This window comes from Panulirus ornatus, chromosome 65, assembly GCF_036320965.1.
Source record: "Panulirus ornatus isolate Po-2019 chromosome 65, ASM3632096v1, whole genome shotgun sequence".
Lineage (NCBI taxonomy): Eukaryota > Metazoa > Arthropoda > Malacostraca > Decapoda > Palinuridae > Panulirus > Panulirus ornatus.
Genome location: NC_092288.1, coordinates 13,550,291 through 13,574,911, shown reverse-complemented (window position 1 = coordinate 13,574,911; position 24,621 = coordinate 13,550,291). Strand labels below are relative to the sequence as shown.

At 40.8% G+C, this 24,621-nt stretch overlaps 1 protein-coding gene across 1 annotated transcript in view; it reads left to right on the top strand.

Annotated features, from left to right (window-relative positions):
• The first annotated feature begins 487 nt into the window (after positions 1 to 487).
• LOC139746439 (uncharacterized) overlaps positions 488 to 24,621 on the top strand; it is an 82,484-nt gene continuing 58,350 nt past the window's right edge. The window contains exon 1 of the mRNA XM_071657689.1: positions 488 to 3,395. Coding sequence (XP_071513790.1) covers positions 3,370 to 3,395 — 26 coding nt within the window. The 5' untranslated portion in view covers positions 488 to 3,369. The remainder of the gene's footprint in view (positions 3,396 to 24,621) is intronic.

The following is a 24,621-nucleotide window of genomic DNA, read 5'->3' as shown; positions in this document are numbered from 1 at the left end:
GAGGGAAGGGAGGAGTGGAGGAGGGTGGTGTGTCTAGTACACCGTGTGCGTGTGCCCTGTGCGGTGTTTTGTAGAGGGGGGGTTTGAAATGCACTCTGAAGACATACATATAACGACGATGAGTCTGAGCCCAGGAAAAGCAAGGGAGCGGGCATTTCTGGCCGTCACCCCTCCACAAATCGGCCAAGATTAGTGTGGTTCACCTTGTTTCACCGCCCTGTGGAGACCCACTCCTGCCGTAAACTTTGCACAGCGGTCAAGATGCGATTGTGTCGTTGATTAGTCAATTATATTCATTTGATAATCTTTGATAAGACTCAACAGCAAGTCCAGCCTGGAGAATGAGGCGCGTCGACCAATGGGGCGTCAGTATGCCCAACCCTCCTGGCCAATCGGGACGCTCTTTAGCGAGAAGGGGGCGTGGCCAGCCCGCCTGGCGCGCTAACATGCCCAGTAGGTTAGTCAAGTGTTTGACTGTGTGGTGAACCAGCCCGGTAAAAATCCCCCCCTTGAACAGCTCTGTCTTCACGGTCACTCCATGTTGGGAGGCAGACAACGGCTGTGATTATGTTCCCAAGCGAACCTCGAGGACCTCACACATGCGACCACAAGTGCTGAGGCATCATACATGTCCCTAAATAACGTCTCGTTGGGAACTGCTAAGTTGGGGAGCTCCGAAGATCAACACATACACACACACACTAGTAGAGCAGGTTCCTCGGCGACGTCTGTTTTAATGGATTAGTGGCACTGTGTGTGTGTGTGTGTGTGTGTGTATGTCGCTGGCCCAGGCCCTCTGGCTCCTGCCGTTTGTGTAGCGTGAGGTCCGGGAGTCCCCCGGTTCCAACACTCCTCACCGACCGCTACTGACGGAGGTACCGACGCAGAAGCCCGCAACTCGCTCCTCCTGACGAACTGTGGACACCTCCACTCCCTTGTCTGACTCATTTACGGTGGTTCCCGGGGTGTCAGAAACGTCAGCAGCCGTCAGGAGCTGGCCTCTGAACCCTCGGCGTTACTGTTGTCACGTGCCCGGGAATGTGACAGGGCCCTGGGAAGTGTTCATATACCATGCTGCCCGCAGTCATTTGACCCAGTTACCTGTCACGCATGACAGCCCAGGGTATGGTGACGGTGGAGACACTTGCATCGCTATGAGGCCCTCACGTTCCTCCCTAGGGAGACGAATGTGCTGACTGAATGTGCTGACGCTGTGTTTTTATTGGGGGGGAGACAGTCGCCAATACCTTCTTCCTCCAGAACACTATCCTAAGATTAATGTGTTACTTGATGATACGACGGGAAGTACGAGTGAGACGTAAAGGAACTGAGGACGATCCGTATGTTTACTGAAGTATTATTGATATTTTTCTTTGGAAAAAAAGAAAGAGACGGAGTTTGAGACTGAAATTATGAGAGGACAAACTCAAGGTCTGACTGATAACAGACACTGAAGTAGAAAAATATATAGATGTAAACAAATGAATTACAAACAAATCTCTGAACACTGTAGTAAATCAAACATTACAGAAAGACTTTCATATATTTGTAAGAATACAGTTGAATTTCTAAAGGATACAGGCAAGCATTTCATAAAAGATACAGGTAGAATGTCTGAAGTAGAGAGGTGCAATATTTCTATGACACAAACACAATAAAAGGCAGACACAATACTGAAAGACAGGGGTACAACATTTAGAGGAACGGGCACAATACCTAAAAGATACAGATATAATATCTAGAGGATACAATATCTGAAGACAAAATATCTAAAGGCAAAATATCTAAAGGATACAGATACAGTATCTATATGACACATTACAATAATTAAAGGACTTAGATAACATCTAAAGGATACAGATATAATATCTAAAGAATACAGGCATAATATCCAAAGGATACAGATACAGTATCTATATGACACATGTATAATAATTAAAGGATTTAGATAATATCTAAAGGATACAGACATAATATCTAAAGAATACAGGCATAATATCTAAAGGATACAGGCACAATATCTAAAGGATACAGGCATCATATCTAAAGGATACAGGCACAATATCTAAAGGATACAGGCACAATATCTAAAGGATACAGGCACAATATCTAAAGGATACAGATACAATACGTATGAAAACAAACTGACCTCTCATTGTTGGCCAGTCCATCTGAACAATAGGTTGAGAATACGAGTGTATGTCCACGACCTCAGAGGATACATAGGTGAGGAAGACACTGACATACCCAAAACCAGTTCATGACACATATTGACATGTAAGCAATATATATATGAGAAAAATTGGTGTACATGTCTGTGAAGAAAACGGAAAAGCAGTGGAGTTGACATTAGATAGTCTATCTCAATTCGGTGTCCAGTGGCCAAACTACCAGTCTAACTGCTTTATCAACACCAAACTACCGCCAAAGATACCGATGCTATACCTGACCTGGATGATAAGGAAGGTCTATACAGAAACTATCTGCATGTAACGATTCTTTGGATGCAATGATACGCAATTAGTGGACACCTTGAAGAACCCGTGCCATTACCCTTCTAGACACCTTGAAGAACCCGTGCCATTACCCTCCTAGACACCTTGAAGAACCCGTGCCTTTACCCTCCTAGACGCCTTGAAGAACCCGTGCCATTACCCTCCTAGAAACCTTGAAGAACTCCTTCCATCATCGCCTCAGACATCTTGATTTTTCCATCCTTCCATCATCTTCCCGTACAACTTGAAGAAGTCCTTTCCCCCTGAAGAGGACCCTTCCATCAACCTAAGACAACCTGAAGAAGCCCCTCCCATCACCTTTCCAGATCCCTCAGGGTGAGCCCGTCCCATCACCTTTCCAGGCCCACTGGGTAAGCCTCTTCCATTACCATTCCAGATCCACTGGATAAGCCCTTCCTATCATCTTTCCAGACCCACTGGGTAAGCCTCTTCCATCACCTTTCCAGACCCACTAGGTAAGCCTCTTCCATTACCTTTCTAGACCCACTGGATAAGCCCTTCCAGCAACCTTCCAGACCCTGAGGTAGGCCCCCTCCGTCACTACCCCAGACCCTGAAGAAGCCCCCTCCGTCAACACTCCAGACCCTGAAGAAGCCACCCTCCTTCACCACTCCAGACCCTGAGGAAGCCCCCTTCCGTCATCACTCCAGACCCTGAGGAAGCTCCCTTCCGTCATCACTCCAGACCGTGAGGAAGCCACTCTCCGTCACCACTCCAGACCCTGAAGAAGCTCCCTTCCGTCATCACTCCAGACCGTGAGGAAGCCACTCTCCGTCACCACTCCAGACCCTGAGGAAGCCTCCTTCCGTCACCACTCCAGACCCTGAGGAAGCCCCACTCCGTCACCGAGCAGATGCACGACATTATCAAGATGTGCAGGTAGGTGGGTAGGTCACGTCCTTCCCCTCCTTCCCCACACATAGGGCCGTCTACCCTAAGGGTAAGGGGCCACCCTTTAATTACGGACAGTAGGTACGTTTTCAACAGTTTCTCAAGGATGTTGTCATGCATTTACACATAACAAGATTCCAAAGCTTTGTTGCTCTCTCTCTCTCTCTCTCTCTCTCTCTCTCTCTCTCTCTCTCTCTCTCTCTCTCTCTCTCTCTCTCTCTCTCTCTCTCTCTCTCTCTCTCTGTGTCTCTCTCTCTCTCTGTGTCTCTCTCTCTCTCTCTGTGTCTCTCTCTCTATCTATCTACCTATATATATATATATATATATATATATATATATATATATATATATATATATATATATATATATATATATATATATGTATATATATATATATATATCTTTCTTCTTTCGTACTATTCGTCATTTCCCGCGTTAGCGAGGTAGCGTTAAGAACAGAGGACTGGGCCTTTGAGGGAATATCCTTACCTGGCCCCATTCTCTGTTCCTTCTTTTGGAAAATATATATATATATATATATATATATATATATATATATATATATATATATATATATATATATATATATATATATATATATATATATATATATATATATATATATATATATATATATATATACTAGTCCGCTACAATTAAACAGCCCAAGCAAGATGACTTTCATATCTATTTCATGTCTCATGATAAGTAATAAATGAGGGAAAGTTGAGTTTCAAAATACAGTCTTAATACATTCATGACATATTCTGAATCCATTCCACTACATTTCTGGTGGTATTTCCCTTAGATCACTATGGCTATAGCTTAATCCTTTAAATTCATATATTTTTAACGTATATTTGTGTCCATCCATGGTGTAGGCATACTTTCTGAGTTGAATAATTATTTTATCTTTCGTATAGGATTATTAAGCAAAATATATCCGTAGATATTCCTGAATTTAGCTATATTTATCATACCTTGATATGTATATACATATATATATATATATATATATATATATATATATTCATATATATATATATATATATATATATATATATATATATATATATATATATATATATATATATATATATATATATATATATATGTATATATATATATATATATATATATATATATATATATATATATATATATATATATATATATATATATATATATGTATATATTCTTTTTTATACTTAATCGCTGGTTCCCTATAAATTCATAATATATTCTACAGTAGAGATGTCATATAGACCTTCTATGATCACACATCCTCAGTATATATTTAAGACTAGGTGTGCCTTTGTATATAGGCAATGCATCCAGAACATTAGGTATGTATGAAAAAGTGGCAATTCTGTGGTGTAAGATTTATATATGATTAATATCTCATTGAAACACTGACAATACTGAGAAGCACCCGTTCTGTATGCTGTCTAATACGGTAAAAAGTCTTATACTTAATATACATTATAGAAATCCCCAGTATGTTCGCAATATGGCCATATACATCTTCAATACATAACTTGATAACTATCTCACATATATATATATATATATATATATATATATATATATATATATATATATATATATATATATATATATATATATATATATATATATATATTGTGAAGGTATAGTAGTTCCAACAGTGTTGTATGGACGTGAGTCTTGGGTCTTGACTATAAGATTAAGGAGGTGGGACATGCTGGAAGTGAAACACCTAAGCACAATACATTGTGTAAGGTGGGTTGATCATGTCAGGAATGACAGTGTAGGATGGATGTGAGGGTAAGCGCAAGCCGCCTCAGACCACGGTGTGCTGAAATGGTTCGGACATCTAGAGAGGATGAGTGAGGAGAAACGGACAGAAACGATCCGTGTCACAAAGTGGAAGGAGCAAGGCTAGGAGACCCGAGTGATGATTAGGGGGATCAGGCGTAGGAAACTATGGGGCACTGGGGCTTAAATACTTAGGAGTATGATACGAATTCATGGGACAAAATGCTTTGGAACTGTGTGGTACATGAGTTGACAAGAGTTTACATGAGAAGGACAGACAACTGGAAGTCTGATGGGCCCACGACTGAGTTGTCTGGTAAAAGAAAATGTAATTCCGCTCAGCAATTTTTCTTAAGCTATCATCGACTTCCCGCTGCTGCACATTAGCCTTCTAGAGTCCCCGTTCCCGCTGTCGTTTATACGTTCATTTCTGGCATTTTCCTCAGAGTATAACTGAATCTATCAAATATTTGTCTAAACAGCTTATGAAGGTATCTATAGTCTTAGCATTTACTACGTCTGACGAAATAGCTTTCCCCCCCTCGCCCGTACTACATCTTTTAGCTGTCAGTCAGCTCATCTGGGACACGTGGACCACTTAAGATAAACACATCGAATAGTCTCTGGGGTTTGGCTGTTGAGAGAGAGAGAGAGAGAGAGAGAGAGAGAGAGAGAGAGAGAGAGAGAGAGAGAGAGAGAGAGAGAGAGAGAGAGAGAGAGAGAGAGAGAGAGAGAGAGAGCTCTTGTCTGGGTAAATGTTACATGCCAGGTAGAGTGGATGATGTGAACAAATGACGTCATTCTTTGTCCGATCTGGGCGTTATCCCGCTAACTTGGGAGAGCAGTTTTTTTTAAAAGATATTTATACAAATATTTCTATGCAGACAACTGATATGAAAGGGGTAATCTGATGATGTGAAAACGCTAAACCACTAATGCCGATAGGGAAATAGCCACAATCTCCGGTCCTTCACACACACACACACACACACACACACACACACACACACTATATATATATATATATATATATATATATATATATATATATATATATATATATATATATATATATATATATATATATATATATATATATATATATATATATATATATATATATATATATATATATATAATTGCTAATATTCTGTAACAATGGGTAAACCACTTACATTCAACAGCGTATTATATTAAAAGGTATTTTATATGAACAACTAAGGGGTGTGTTCCATGGAACACTTGTGTGGGCTGCAGTGCAACCTAATTGCTTGATGTGAAATAAAAGTGAAGGAAATATTGCGAGGAAAATATTAGAAATATCTCAGTGAATTTTCATGGCCAGAGGTGGAATTTTCTTCAAGTTGTAAGTTATGTTAAACCTTTTTATTAAGGGCGTAACCCAGGCAGATTACAAACTAAGATCTTAAAACTTATGTCTAACGTCTTTTTAAGTGCTGGGAAATAACTATATAAAGTTCCATGGACCAATCTGGAATCATCTTTAAGTTATAAGTCTAATTGTAACTTTCTATAAGGAACACAACTCTTGCCAAATTCATTCAGAGTTATGGGTCTCAAGCCAATTACATCTTTACCTGCTGGAAAAACATCTGAATAAATTCCCAAGGACAGAATTAGGATTGGTTCAACCTCCAAACACATGTTAGATTCTAAGTTATATATAGCATAAACCCAGGCAAAAATCAGATCTAGAGTTATGAGTTTTGATCCAATGTTTCTTTATTTTTCGATGTGAGAATGAGAAATTTCATGCGTATCTTACTTGTAAAATTTTACAAGTTATGACCAAGGTTGAGGCGAGACTTAGATTCCGTGTGGCTCCAGATGTCGTGTAGGGAGAGACCAAGCCACAGTCTCTACTTTGCTACCCAGGCGACGTAAAAAGCAGTCGTCCTCTACTGTAATAAGGATAAGCTACAACTATAACAAAAAAAAAGGGTAATCCACTTATACACAAAGGGTAGACCGATGGTATATAAAAAAAAAAAAGGGTAAACCGCTAATATACGAGAAGATAAACCTAATAGTTGAAGGTAAACCACTAAAAAAAAGTAGACTACCAAGAAAAAAAGGTAGACAGCAGTAAAAAAAAAAAAAGGGTAGATTGCTAATACAAGAAGATTAGGTCATTAGCATAATAGGTGTAGAGCTGCTTATGTATAAAGGGTAAGATAATAATGAAGAATAGGAAATGGAAATAAGAAAGATAGGTCGTTAATATAAATAGGGTGGCATCCTAATGTAAAAATAAACACCGCTGATAGGTTCCAATCGATGAGATTATGGTAAGTTAGGTTACAATAAGCAGGGGTAAGGTTAGGTTGCGTAGACGAGCTGGGGTTAAGTTAGATTAGGTTACAAACGCTCGGGGTAGGTCAGGTAAGGGTTGCAAGACGCTGGGGGTAGGGTACATTAGGTTACAGTAAGCAGGGTGTAGGGTAAATTAGGTTACAGTACGCAGGGGGGTAGGGTAAGATAGGTTATGATACGCTGGGGGAAGGTTAAGTTAGCTTATGATAAGCTGGGAGTAGGGTAAGTTAGGTTACTATACGCTAAGGAAGGTTAAGTTAGCTTACAATACGATGGGGCTTGGGTAAGTTAGGTTACAATCGCTTGGGGAAAGGTTAAGTTAGCTCATAATATCCTGGGAGTAGGTTGACTTAGATGACTCCCATTTGTGTTTGTGTTGTAAGTTCATTCGGACCTGAGTTATAGTTTTTATTTGACCGACGTCTGCAAGTTCATTGCCGATGATACGCTTCAGATGTCAAGCCGGGCGAGCGCGCTCAACACGTCACCCAACGAACGAATCCCACAACTCTCGACCAGTCGGGTGGGCAGTGGCGAGGTTCTCTCTCAACAAACTTTTTCCGTGTCATTTTCCTAGAGTTCTTCTTCTTTTCCTCCTTTTATTACGAAGTACAGAAAGGCAATCAGTACTTCTCTTATGATTGAAAGACGGTAATATCAAAACCATTTTTTTTCTTTTTTTTTTTTCTTTTTTTTCGAAAACTATGTCAATGCTTACTTCGGACAGTGATCCAATGTTGCATTGATAGATGGTTGCTCCAATAGATTTTGACATTTTCATGTCTTTTTCGTGAAAAGAAATATTCTACCAGATATTTCTAAGAATGATGATTTCCTCACTTCGTCTTAGCAGCACTTACGAATCTTAATCTTCATCCAGTCATCGTACACCCAGCTCAGAGCCAATTCCCTAAGTTGTAGGTGGTTTGTGTTAGAGATCAGGTAGTTTCTTGTCAACAACACAAAACACGAATGGTTATGTTGCACACCTGAGAAGTTGGCGACATTGCAATGAGATAATCGTTCGTCCGGCAGCCCACACAAACATATTTTACAAGCACAGTGAAGTTATCGTATCTTATCACTCGTTAAGTTAGTTTACTGAGGTATAGTATCTATGTACATTAAACTCCCTGGGAACGACCCTTGGGTATGATGGACTAGCTTTGGATCTTTCCCTTAAGAGATGTGCTCAAGGGAGATGATCTAACGTACAAATAGACAATAGCACTTCGCTGTACAGTTTAATTAGTGCTTATCCATAGTAGCATTTCACGCAATGCATCTATTATGCATTAATCATTAATCATCTATTGATCAGTTAAAAGTAAAATGATAGTTTTCTTTTTTCTGTTTTCGTATTATTCACTGTAGCCTCTCATTCATTTATCTTTTTCTGTGAATAACCCACACAACACGGTGAATAGTCAGTCTCATTCATGAATTTGTCTGTCACATGAGCTATTTCTGTTATTTACCAATCATGATTCTAATATCTATGAAACATTTCATCACTTGCATTAGAAATGAACTATTGATTATATTATTTAATAAGCTCAGTAAAACGGTGATATACTTTCTTTTACTGTTACTTAAGAATGAACTTTATTACCCCTTAACACACGAACTTAATTATCAACAAAGAGCGAATAACACTGTACCTTTACTGACTATTATTACTAAGTATATTCTGTTTAGAACAACCCCTCTTTCCAACGGCATATAAACGCTAGAACTCGACAGGTCTGAGGTAAGATGAAACTTTGTTTTAGCTTATGTCTGACACTTGGACGATTGAACACCATTAATATCAATAATGATATTCGGTAAGTTCAACCATGGGTGAAAGATCAGGATGTGTGTGTGTGTGTGTGTGTGTGTGTGTGTGTGTGTGTGTGTGTGTGTGTGTGTGTGTGTGTGTGTGTGTGTGTGCACGTGTGTGTGGTACAAGGTTTAGATTCTTAAACATCGCCAAAGTCCAGTGGTAAAAATGATAGAATGATCTAATCTATTCTGTAGACATTCTACGTTATGTGATTAGATTTAAGTGATATCTAAGCTAATCGACAGACATTCAAAGGCACAATGTGTAAGGTAATTCGTGTAAATGCTTGGAATGCTTGGGTAAATAGCAAGGTTATGAGACATATCACAATCCTCGCTACAGATGATATGTTTGATATAATCTACCATAGAAATCATACATCACTCTGTCGGAGGAATTAGTTAAACATATCTCTATGCAGTCTTCATGCTTAAAACGCCCTTGAAATAAGACCTGATCATATATATATATATATATATATATATATATATATATATATATATATATATATATATATATATATATATATATATATATATTTAGAATTTTTTTTCCAAAAGAAGGAACAGAGAAGGGGGCCAGGTGAGGATATTCCCTCTAAGGCCCAGTCCTCTGTTCTTAACGCTACCTCGTTAATGCGGGAAATGGCGAATAGTATGACAGAAAGATATATATATATATATATATATATATATATATATATATATATATATATATATATATATATATATATATATATATATATATATATATATATATATATATATATATATATATATATATACATATATATATATATATATATATATATATATATATATATATATATATATATATAGATAGATAGATAGATAGATAGATAGATAGATAGATAGATAGATAGATATATAGATATAGATATTATGATATTCAGGAATATAAGAAAATCGTTGAATTATAATTCATTATATAAGGTAAGCGCTCTTCAAGACTCTCAAGTCTTTAACTAATGAACTATATACATCAAAACTGATGAAGAGTTAATCACAATAAACAAAATAATTCTAGCATCTAGAAAAGATACGTCTAAAGACCAATTAGAAATCGAGTTATAGAATAGCGCGATGAAAATTTGAATGACACAAAATAAGCTCAGAAGCATCCATCAAGATTAGCATAAAGATACAGGAATAAATACCGACACAACCTTGGGAGATCATTGCGCTGATTGGACGAGACGATACTTTTAGTGAATCTTCAACTCTCACTTCTCCAGTCCTGACCAATCACTTCGCAGTAGCTGTGCAAGTTTTTATCACAGGTGGATACATCTCACCACAAATAATGATAATGATAAAAAAAAAAAGCTTTATATATAAAAGATAAATTGATACGAGTCGATATCTTGCGGGTTATAGAAATAAAGTGGGGAAAAGAAAAGAAAACAAGGATGACTGTTTTTAAACAGACAAATACTGATGGTTTACTTTGTCCATCTATTCTTGTTTGTTTGCTCATGGCGATCTTAAGTAAGCGGTCTGACGGAAAATCATGCTTTTAAAGTCTTTGATAATTTTCCATTAAGAATTTGAACTTTTTCATTCATGACGGTTATATAGACTGTAATTTCATTCATCAATGAATTAATGAATGAAATTACAGTCTCTTATAATCCTCGTGAATGTCAAACTTCAGATCCTTAATGTAAAACAATCAAAGACTCTAAATGCATGTAGATAACTGAATAGCAAATGTATCAGACATGTTCAGGTAGAACGCTATGTCCTTCATGTGTTAAGTCTCTGAGCAAGTTGGTAAGATCTTGGGGGTAGGACGGTCCGCCCTTTAACCTGACCCTCAAGGAGCAGGTCAAAGGCCTGGGCCCAACTCACAACCCAAGTGTTGTGTGTTGTGTGGTGGTGTAGACACACAACAAGGTGTATGGTCAGACGAGAGGGAGTTCACACACTGTGTTGTGTGATGTGGACACAGCAACACACGACAGGAACTCTGTGTATACCATTTACATAACAACACCTCAGTGACTCTACCTGAAGGTGGCGTTCGAACCTGGAATTCCTCCGTCACACGTCACACACATATACATTGACCTGTTAACCAGTTAAGTACGGCGTGACGACCCTTGTGTAATTTGGTAAGCCTCTGATCGAGTCATTAAGGCTCAGGTCAAAGGAGAAGCCATCGTACCCACACACAGACTTAACATATGAAGTATATAGTCTGGTTGTGGGTGTCGTCTGCGAGGCAACCAAACACATATCCACTACCCAGTAACACTAGCCTCACCGCGATACCCAGGTGTATATGCCACTGAACTTGACCTGATGTACGTACATAAGGATCTCCTGATGTAATGACGGAAAGGGACTTGGTGTAATCCTGTAGTTAGTGATGTTTTGATAAACCTACAACAATAAAAGGTAATCTGACGTTTACACGATTCAGATTTGTCGGATTTTATAAAATTTAGAATTAGTCTTGTTAGAATGATTGAGGTACGTTCCAGCTTGGGAGTCGATGGGCCCAGGGGAACGTTCAACACCTACTCTCTCTCTCTCTCTCTCTCTCTCTCTCTCTCTCTCTCTCTCTCTCTCTCTCTCTCTCACACACACACACACACACACACACGCACAAACACACTACGAATACAGACACATAGGCGCGCCCTTTCATAGAACACATAATGCGCTTCAACAGCAAGGATTCGAACCGCTACCAATTGTGTGTGTGTGTGTGTGTGTAAGCTGAGTACACTAACCGCAAGCCTAGTCGTTAGCGTAACCCCCCCTCAATACAAATGGTAGCGGTTCGCATCCTTGGTGTTGGAGGGCATTATGAAATATATATATATATATATATATATATATATATATATATATATATATATATATATATATATATATATATATATATATATATATATATATATATATATATATATATATATATTCCTATGAGTCCACGGGGAAAATGAAACACGATATGTTCCCAAGTGCACTTTCGTGTAATAATCACAGCATCAGGGGAGACACACGAGAGAAATATAAGTCAGTTGATATACATCGAAGAGACGTCTTAGCTTCGTCTCTTCGATGTATATCAACTGACTTATATTTCTCTCTTGTGTCTCCCCTGATGATGCGATTATTACACAAAAGTGCGCTTGGGAACTTATCGTGTTTTATTTTCCCCGTGGATTCATAGGAATATCTTGATCACGTGCAAAATTGTGATCCTTTCCGATATATATATATATATATATTTATATATATATATATATATATATATATATATATATATATATATATATATATATATATATATATATATATATATATATATATATATACTTTCCATCACTGTCTTTCTCTGATTTGTGATAAGTTGCTTATTTTTGATTACCATAAAGCTGTCTTTCTCTTCAAAGAACTACATGATGTGTTGACTTCAGTATATCATACCATTTATGTAAGGGACAGATGGAAGTTATATATATATAATCTACATTGATAATTACGTAATTACAATATACATAACAGGTACACATCCAGTAATCGTGTGGTGTATGTTGTATCATAATGTAAACGAATTCTTTTGTTCTCTTTTGTAAATCATTTATAGATTCTCCTTTAAGTGTTTCTTTTCTTATTACTCATCGGCAAACTTTACTTTATAGAATATTGGTAAATGTCATTTCTTAAATTTTTGTATATCATTAGTAAATTGGTGAAATATCGGTTAATTCTTATTTTGTAAACCATCGGTAAATTCTCTTCTGTAAAACAGGAAGATCTTTGTATATCACTGGTAAATTCCTGTTTGGTAAGTGAATTTTCTGTAAAATATCTGTATTTCTTTCTCTTTTTTGATATCAGTAAATATCTTTCGTGAATCATAGGTAAATGATTTTTATAAAATATTTAGAAATCTTCTTTTGTGAAAAATCTAGAAAATACTCTTTTCGTAAAGTCTGCAAATCCATTATTGTAACGCATCAGTAAATACTCTTTTCCAAAAAATCGACAAAATCCTCTTTTGTAGGACATCAGTGTAAATAGTCACAACTTTTGTAAAAAAAAAAAAAAAAAGTAGCGAAATCCACTATTGTAAATCACAGGCAAAACAGTTTCTGTAAAACGTTGGGAACTTCACCTTTTTTTTTTTCAGACACAGGCAACTCCTCTTATGTAAATAAGAATCGGGAAATCTTTTGTATAACATCGGGAAATTCTCCCGTGGTCAGCATCGGGAAATTCTCCTGTGGTCAGCATCGGGAAATTCTCCCGTGGTCAGCATCGGGAAATTCTCCTGTAGTCAGCATCGGGAAATTCTCCTGTAGTCAGCATCGGGAAATTCTCCCGTGGTCAGCATCGGCAAATTCTCCCGTGGTCAGCATCGGGAAATTCTCCCGTGGTCAGCATCGGGAAATTCTCCCGTGGTCAGCATCGGGAAATTCTCCCGTGGTCAGCATCGGGAAATCGGCTATCGTAAATCGCCGACAGATCTTTTGTAAAACATCGTTGAATCCCCCATCGTCCACCATGGGCAGACTGTCTCTAGTAAATCACCAGTAAATCCACAATTGTAAATGACAGGCAAACTTTTCGCTTTAATGAAGGTTTCGTTGTAGGAAAACGTCAGACATACGTTGACTTATATTAATAATATTCTAACTCCATTTTGACATGTTTTGGGTCAAATTTAATTCACGCTTTTGCCAGGGAAAGGATATTACTTCTTCATGATCAGATACTCGCATTAAGAGATGGAATTAGTTGGCGATATGGAACAAAAAACCATAACTCAGGTCTATACACACATTTGCAAGCCTTACGTAGGCCTCTAGATATGAGTTCACTTCCACGTCAGAATGGGACGGTGGTGGCTGAGCGGTTATAAGCACGCGCCCCCGTACTCTCTATTCCCCGGTTCGAATTCATCTCCCGGTCTGATCGTTTGAGATCCTTCCCTTAGAAGTGTAAAGACTCGCTTTTGTCGTCCTGTCTATAGTGAGTTGGTACCGACTCGGGTTAATGAAGTCAAAACATGGAAAGATATATGTAGGCATCTCTGATCCTGGGAAATGATGGAGACGTTATAAAACCCTATATACATAGAAAGAAAAATCTAAACACTGGTAAAACTTTTGGATAAAATAACATGAAATGTAAATAATTGAAAACCTGATTATGTATTAAATGTAAACCCCATTCAATAAATTATATGAAATACCTAAACATGGTTAAACATTATAGGTAAAATTATATGGAATGAATATTATTGAAAACCTGCTTACATATCGATATAAACCTTTTATATACATTGTAAGATAAATCTAAAATAATATGGATTATATTTCGTCAAAAACCTGATTATATATATATATATATATATATATATATATATATATATATATATATATATATATATATATATATATATATATATATATATATATATATATATATATATATATATTTTTTTATATATATATATATATATATATATATATATATATATATATATATATATATATATATATATATATATATATATATATATATATATATATATATATTTTTTTTTTTTTTTTTTTTTTACTTTGTCGCTGTCTCCCGCGTTTGCGAGGTAGCTCAAGGAAACAGACGAAAGAAATGGCCCAACCCCCCCCCATACACATGTATATACATACGTCCACACACGCAAAAATACATACACAGCTTTCCATGGTTTACCCCAGACGCTTCACATGCCCTGATTCAATCCACTGACAGCACGTCAACCCCAGTATACCACATCGATCCAATTCACTCTATTCCTTGCCCTCCTTTCACCCTCCTGCATGTTCAGGCCCCGATCACTCAAAATCTTTTTCACTCCATCTTTCCACCTCCAATTTGGTCTCCCACTTCTCCTCATTCCCTCCACCTCTGACACATATATCCTCTTGGTCAATCTTTCCTCACTCATTCTCTCCATGTGACCAAACCATTTCAAAACACCCTCTTCTGCTCTCTCAACCACGCTCTTTTTTTTACCACACATCTCTCTTACCCTATTATTACTTACTCGATCAAACCACCTCACACCATATATTGCAAGGCATCAGGCCAGCGGAGAGGTGGGAACTGGTGTAAATGGTTCACACACACACACACACACACACACACACACACACACACACACACACACACACACACACACACACACACACACATACGAACAAGCATATCTCCCGTTGATGTTGTGCTGACGTCCGTTGTCGGTTCACGGGTTTGACTCCCGCCAAACCTTAACCTTGCTCTTCATGCCGTGTCATGGCTTACCCCAGACCTTCAGGTCATCCAGCAGAGACTTCCTCTTCTTTCCTCTCGTTCATCTATCTCCATAACCTTCCCTCTATCACCCCTCTCGCACCAGACCTTCCTCCTCACAATATATATATATATATATATATATATATATATATATATATATATATATATATATATATATATATATATATATATATATATATATATATATATATATATATATATATATATATATATATATATATATATGTATATATATATATATATATATATATATATATATATATATATATATATATATATATATATATATATATATATATATATATATATATGTCAGGCTCACATCTTTTGTCTTCTGGCTGGTTCTTTAAGTGAACCCCTCTGCATCTTCCACGTGACCTAAGACAATCCTCTTTCCCTTCATGTTCCACCCAACTTATCTTTACTATCTCCCACACGGAACCACATTTCAAAGTTTACCTCAATCTTTTGTTCTCAAGGTTCACCATGTGACTGCACACCGTATAGAGCCACGTCTCTTCACATTAAGCGTTTTCTTTTTTTTCTTTCTTTCTTTCTTTTACAATCCGTTTCTTTAACTTCGGGTCAAGATTACGTGTGTTGAAAGCCTGCTTTTCCCCATAGCATCTCTGGTTCTCACACTTGTGACGATCTCTATTGTGAAAGGTACAACGCTGCTTTCTAAACGCTAGAAATTTCGTAATTCTTTCAGGGTTTGATTGTCCATCTACATACGGCTCCTTGGTCTTGCCCTACAATGTTCATCGCTTTCATGGATACGTTTTCTTCTACTCTGAAAGCACTTCTCCTCTCCCATCTAAACCACTTGTATCACTCGTTGGCAAGTCTCCTCAACGCCTCTGACTCACTGCCCTTGTCATCAGTAATCCTGACCTGTTTGTGAGTGATATCCTTCTGACAGCCATTCCTCCTTCGTCAAGGCTTGGGCGTACTTGATCTCCTCAACTTCTCCACTACGCAAGTCCAAAACAAACTCTACCCCGTACTGATGACCCCCACCTCCCCTTTCCTTTTCTCTGCCTCATTATCCACCTCACTGAGCAACATCCTCATCTCTAGATTACTCACAACACTCATCCCACCTACCTCACATCTACCACTTCACTCATCCACATATTGAACATCATTGTGAGTGATGAATAACAAACCAGAAAGCAGTGTGATCGGCTCCGACCCAAAATGAGCATCATCAGCTTATAAAGATGAGTGGGTTTGTTAGAGAGAGAGAGAGAGAGAGAGAGAGAGAGAGAGAGAGAGAGAGAGAGAGAGAGAGAGAGAGAGAGAGGGGAGGGAAACCACGCTCAAACGCGATCACTTTGAGAGAGAAAATTGGCCTCAACAAGGGCGAAATTAGTATCTATTGTTGACATTTTGTGTCTTAATGTCCGTCAGTTCCTATCTATCGCTGATGACAGTAATTTTCAAGGGGAAAAGTTGCTTTTTTTTTTTCTATATATATCGCTAAACTGTATGAAGATCGACCACTGAGCAAAACTGTTCCGATTTTTATTTGCCAAGATTATACGTTCCGACGTTTTCTGTTGTGGAGGGCGTATGTTATGATGGTTTGTGGCGAAGGGCAGACGGTATTACGTTTTCTGTTGGAGGCAGAAGGTGCTTTTTCTTCCGTTTTCTTGTCGGAAGAGGAAGATTTTAGGTTCTCTGGTGAGGGCACAGAGGCTAACGGGTTCTAATAAAGTAGGACGGTTTTTCGCACTTTGTTGAAGACGGAAACTATCGTTTTCTGTTGATGGTAGACGGTGTTACGTTGTCTGTCGGTGAAAGACAGTTTAACCTTCTCTGATAAAGGCAGACGATCTTACATTTTCTGTTGATGGCGAACTTTCTCACGTTTTCTGTCGATAGCCAACGGTTGTACGTTTTCTGTGGAAGGCGGTCGGTCCTACGTTTTCTTCCGATCGGCTAACGATTGGAGAGCTCCTTTTGGAGGGCACTCAGTTGTTCCTGGTGATGGAAAATGGTTTCACGTTTTCTCACTAGTCCATGTTACATTTTCTATGGAGGGGAATCCGCCTGATGGTTTCTCGTGTTCCCATTTTCTGTTGCTGGAAAGGGATCTCACCGGTAAGGGAACAAGACCTTACGCTTTCGAACGGAAACGCAGTTTTACGTGGTCTATGGAAATGACGTATCATTTACGTGTTGGAATGAACCCGCGTAGTGTAACATATGTATTCTCACTACACATTCTATTTACGTCTGTAAACAGTTACACTAGACATATTTACTTTCATGTGAAGTTAACCTCACACACATTCTATTTTCCTTCATATGTAGTTACATTATAGTAAATGTTCTATTTACCATTCTTACGTAAGGTATGTCACACACATATTCTATATTCCTTTATGTTTAGTTACAAATATCACAGGCCATCAGTGAAATGAACACTGTCGAATAGTACAAACGAATAATTAATACGTAACTGATTCGTTCAGAATGACTTTGTCATTTTGTAGTGAAACTGTGTGTTTTACCTCCACAGACTTCCTCAAAACCTGGCTATCATCCATAGGAATTATCTGGGAATGATGACAAGTTGTACTGCAGTTCATATATAGTCTGGGTTAGGTTGTGTTTCATAATCTCGTGGTTATCAGTGTCCTTATCATCTTAGAATAAAATTTACTTGATATCAGTAATGGGTGGATGTACGATGACCCACAACAGGTGGAGTACATCTGCATGGGACGAATTACCAGTGATAACGAGATGACATATTAATCATGGCTACCCCAGGATCCCTCCATGATATAAGGGCCTTGTGTTACCCCCCATCACCTATTTCCCAGGGTCTCCTGCAGCCATAGGCGGTTAACGTCCCTGACCGTGACGCAGTCGCGAGCCGCCCAGGGTCGAGCGCATAGGTTCGAATCATGGTTGTGGCAGTCGGCCCACAGTCAACCCGGCTGTTCATCCACCACTATGGGTTGCTCGATTAAATGGGTACCCGGCTCAGGGTAGGGTATATATATATATATATATATATATATATATATATATATATATATATATATATATATATATATATATATATATATATATATATATATATATATATATATATATAGACATCGGTAAGAAAGCCTCAGAAGTAATACAATGTGGTCAGTAGTTCAGTGTTTCTAATGTATTCACTATAAACAACCAGACCTTGAAGGAAAAATACGTCTGTTGTTTCTTCGTTCATCAATTTACTTCTGTGTCGTTTTCTGTTTGTCTGTAAACAGGTCTGTGTGTAGCTTCTCCTGTTATTTCCAGGTTTTGTTGCCCCTCTGATCATCTGATGTTGCCAGTTGTGTCTTTAAGGACGCTGTCTTTATCTGTTTCAAGTGTGTTTGTGTGTGTGTGTGTGTGTGTGTGTGTGTGTGTGTGTGTGTGTGTGTGTCTGCCCGCAAAAGCTATATGTGCTCTCTCTCTCTCTCTCTCTCTCTCTCTCTCTCTCTCTCTCTCTCTCTCTCTCTCTCTCTCTCTCTCTCTCTCTCTCTCTCTCTCTCTCTCTCTCTCTCTCTCTCTCTCTCTCTCCCCAGCAGATAAACGATGGCAATAGAACCCACAACCCTACTACCCACCCCACCCGCCACCAACTCCACCCCACCCCCCACCAACTCCACCCCACCCCGCCGTTTCTTTTCGCCCCTCTGTTCCACCCCAGCGTAGACACAAAACCCTTTTATTTCAGCAGAAGAAAACAGACAACGGGGCGAGCCAGGCTCAAATCTCGCCCATCTAGTAAGGCTTTGCGGGCAGATGTTGCTCACACCTCACGATCCCCAAGTCGTGTTCCCTAGTATATACATGTACTGATCTCTCCTTCCTTTTCGGTCTGCGATGACCCTCTTCAGTCTTTAAGACATACGTGGGCTCTCCTGGTAATCTCCTTCAGTCTTTAAGACGTACGTGGGTTGGGTCTCCTGGTAATCCCCTTCAGTCTTTAAGACGTACGAGGCATCTCTATATAATGGTAGATGCGGGATGGTATTCTTGTGGTGGTGTTGGGATTTTGAAAAAAACTTTATGAATTATTTGGCGCCTGATGAGGTGGATTGTCTCCGTGAAACATGCCACGTGTATAGACAGATTACTTCTCTCCTACTGCAGAGAAAGACCTGGAAATTTCATTCTTAATCTGGGACGTAAAACCATTTGACTGTTGCTGAATATTGGTAGATCACTGGTACCCCCCTGCAACAGAAAGGAATGGTACCCCTTGTAGGAAAACAAGAGAAAGTGGTGATTACCCCCCTATAACAGGATGGTATACACTCTGTGTCAGAACTGGAGCAAGGTACCCCATAAGTCAGGACTTGAGCAAGAGATGATACCCTCCCTCCTGTGTCGGAACAGAGCAAGTGATGGTACCCCTTGTGTCAGAACTAAGGAAATAGATGGTACCAACACCCCAGTGTCAGAACATGAGCAAGTGATGGTACCCCTTGTGTCAGAACTAAGGAAATAGATGGTACCAACCCCCCAGTGTCAGAACATGAGCAAGAGATGGTACCCCTTGTGTCAGAACATGAGCAAAAGATGGTGCCCCCTTCTGTTTGGTCAGAGGTTGCCACGTCTCGCCGGACAGAGCAGATTGCGCTGAAGATGAACTGGTGATTACAAGCTCCCTTGCTGGTTGGTTCAGGCCACGCGACACGCACTGTTTATTACTGTTAAATTCCTATCTTGACCTTAAATTGCGGGTCGGTCTAGCATTAAATACACGATGCTGTCTGAGAACTGGAGTTAAAGAAATGTATATTTCGTGTGTTGTCGATGTATATAGAAGTAAATTCATAAGTCTTTTTTTATCATAAGATGATATAATGTATCATATCATGATAGAATATAGTAATATATAATATAATGATATTCCCTGCGTGTCGTAGAGGGCGACTAAGAGGGAAGGGAGCAGGGGGGCTGGAAATCCTCCCCTCTCATTTTTTTTTTTTTTTCTTATTTTCCAAAAGAAGGAACAGAGAAGGGGGCCAGGTGAGGATATTCCCTCAAAGACCCAGTTCTCTGTTCGTAACGCTACCTCGCTAACGCGAGAAATGGCGAATAGTTTGACAGAAAGAAAAAATAATATAATGAAATATGATATTTCTGAGCATTTCCCACTCTTCGTCCCAACCAGAGCACAAGGCGAGAATACCTCTCAAACCCGCCTTATCGAGGCCTCATATCGAGCACTCTTGCCTGGGGGTTTATAATCTTCTATTAATGGCCTGATATAGTTATGTCAGCGGCCCCGGGGGGTGTGGGGGGGTGGGGTCATGAAGCGCATTACCTGATCAATAATTCCCCCCGAGAGAGAGAGAGAGAGAGAGAGAGAGAGAGAGAGAGAGAGAGAGAGAGAGAGAGAGAGAGAGAGAGAGAGAGAGAGAGACCCAGCGTCCGGGAACGGTTAAGTTGCCGATTAAAGGGAAACTTTTTAATTGCCGATATAAAAATCCTCTCCATTACTCCCTGTGGTGATTCATAAGCGATGGCGGGTTGTCGTAAGCGATGGCGGGTGTCGTAAGCGATGGCGGGTTGTCGTAAGCGATGACGGGTTGTCGTAAGCGATGTCGGGTGTCGTAAGCGATGACGGGTCGTCGTATAAAGTACTGGGGCGAAGACTGAGTCGTTATGACGTACCTGAGCAGGTTGTAAAGTCGTCATCTTCTTCTTTTCTTTTTCTTTTTTCTTTTTTTCCTTTTTTTTGAAAATCTGTCGATTGTTGGAATTTGTGTGGGTCCAGGGAGCGGCCAGCCTGGCTCCCACGACACCAGTTGACCCCCAGCACTCTGACCGTGTCCATACCCCCAGCTCCCTGGCTACCCCAGCACTCTGGACTCGTCCCTACCCCAGCACTCTGGACCCGTCCCTACCCCAGCACTCTGGACTCGTCCCTACCCCAGTACTCTGGACCCGTCCCTACCCCAGTACTCTGGACCCGTCCCTACCCCAGTACTCTGGACCCGTCCCTACCCCAGCACTCTGGACCCGTCCCTACCCCAGCACTCTGGACCCGTCCCTACCCCAGTACTCTGGACCCGTCCCTACCCCAGTACTCTGGACTCGTCCCTACCCCAGTACTCTGGACTCGTCCCTACCCCAGTACTCTGGACCCGTCCCTACCCCAGCACTCTGGACCCGTCCCTACCCCAGTACTCTGGACCCGTCCCTACCCCAGTACTCTGGACCCGTCCCTACCCCAGCACTCTGGACCCGTCCCTACCCCAGTACTCTGGACCCGTCCCTACCCCAGCACTCTGGACCCGTCCCTACCCCAGTACTCTGGACTCGTCCCTACCCCAGCACTCTGGACCCGTCCCTACCCCAGCACTCTGGACCCGTCCCTACCCCAGCACTCTGGACCCGTCCCTACCCCAGCACTCTGGACCCGTCCCTACCCCAGCACTCTGGACCCGTCCCTACCCCAGTACTCTGGACTCGTCCCTACCCCAGCACTCTGGACCCGTCCCTACCCCAGTACTCTGGACCCGTCCCTACCCCAGCACTCTGGACCCGTCCCTACCCCAGCACTCTGGACTCGTCCCTACCCCAGCACTCTGGACCCGTCCCTACCCCAGCACTCTGGACTCGTCCCTACCCCAGCACTCTGGACCCGTCCCTACCTCAGTACTCTGGACTCGTCCCTACCCCAGCACTCTGGACTCGTCCCTACCCCAGCACTCTGGACCCGTCCCTACCCCAGCACTCTGGACCCGTCCCTACCCCTGCACTCTGGACTCGTCCCTACCCCTGCACTCTGGACCCGTCCCTACCCCAGTACTATGGACCCGTCCCTACCCCAGCACTCTGGACCCGTCCCTACCCCAGCACTCTGGACCCGTCCCTACCCCAGCACTCTGGACCCGTCCCTACCCCAGCACTCTGGCTACCCCAGCAACCTGACCGTGACCCCTGCTCCTACACCCAGACTTCCGTCCCAGAATACAGTGCGACTCCTCAGTTACCTACGTCCCATTAAGTAATACTAGGAAAAATAATGTATAGTCTACAGACTATAGCTCTGGCTTTGTTCATTCTGGGAAATGAAGACTATGAATCCATCTGGTAGACGAATTCTGGGCTTCCTCAAGGGTGAGCGAACCGTTCCTCTTCAGTTTGTTTTGTCTTGTGACGTCACTGTGACGTCCTGTGACGTCAAGTACATCTGGCACCTTGTGTTTATTGTTTACGGTGACCCTGTTTGTCTCTCCAAGGCACCGTCACTGACTTGTTGTTCTTCTCCTCCCGTTTACCGTTTGTGGTCTCTGTTGATTATGGCACTTCTTTGTTTACTGCCACTTTGTTTACGCCTTACAACACTTGTTTAATGTTCATTGCAGCTATTGTTACGGCGTGTGTGTATTGTTTACCCCTTAGTTCACAACGGCCTATCATTTCTGACAACTCTGACCTTTTGCTTGTCTGTATATTAAGATGATGATGATGATGATGATGATGATGATTATGAAAATGAGACTGAGTATAATCATCATCATCTCTCTCTCTCTCTCTCTCTCTCTCTCTCTCTCTCTCTCTCTCTCTCTCTCTCTCTCTCTCTCTCTCTCTCTCTCTCTCTCTCTCTCTCTCTCTCTCTCTGAGATTCAAGCAGACCTCCTGTGTGCTGTGTCTGCTGTGTTCTCCTCCACGTTCAAAGTGTGTGGAAATGTGACCAGGGTATGTGGGAAGATCGGAAGATCACGCAATTTTTGACGAAACTGGATGTTCTTTTCAAGTATATATATACTGATTACCTCCATTACGTTGGAGTAGAGTAGAGATCTTAATCCTACTGATCGTATTATTTTCTTGTGTGTCGAAAACTCTATATACATGAATGACGTTAAGGGCCACTACACAAGACGAGACTTGATGGATTTTCAACTGTAGATGTCCATTTCCACGGAACGGAGGCAATACGAAGTGAAACTAACGTAAAGGAAAAGAATGGTATTATTACGGCTGGCAAGATGGAGCGAAAAACGTCCAGAGATAAAGATATGCTGAACCAACGGAGGAGAGGGAGGGAGGGAGACTCTCCTGTTTCATGTCGTTTTTAGAGGAAAAAATTGTGTGTTGTGTCTGTGGCTAGTTCTCAGAAGGCGACGGTTAGGGAACAGAGTGTGGGGGCTGGAAATCCTCCCCTCCTGTATTACTTTATAAGAGAAGAGAGGAAGGAGACAAGCGAGGACTTATTTTTTTTCTTTCCTCTTAGGGTCGACTGTCTGTTCTGGCTGAGGGAGGGTAGATAAGGGCCAGAGGCAGTAGATTAGGGCAAGAGACAATAGACAAGCGGGGGGGCAAGGTACAGATGATAAAAGCGAGGGTCAGTACTATAATCATTTCTGCTCATCCCTGGCGTCTGAAGCATCATGTGAAGGTCCACTTCAAACATGTAGTTGTCAGGGTGGAAACACATGTGTGTGTGTGTGTGTGTGTGTGTGTGTGTGTGTGTGGTGTGTGTGTGTGTGTGTGTGTGTGTGTGTGTGTGTGTGTGTGTGTGTGTGTGTGTGTGTGTACAGGACCACCACACCTGCTGCACACCACACCACACCGCTCTCCCGGGCGTATAGTGTCACGCCGTCCAGCATCAGGCCTGAGGAGATGGGGTTCTCTCTCTCTCTCTCTCTCTCTCTCTCTCTCTCTCTCTCTCTCTCTCTCTCTCTCTCTCTCTCTCTCTCTCTCTCTCTCTCTCTCTCTCTCTCTCTCTCTTTTACTCCATTTTGGTGCATGGGGGGAAAGAGGATAGATGGGAGGATGGGAGACGTGTAGTAGATGGTTGGACGGGAAGGGGGAAAGTGTGGGGGGTTGGGGGGGATATGCGGTAGACAGTAGCAATCCTCTGAGTGCGACCTATGACCCCTCTGATCCAGCGGTTTGACCCCAGGCT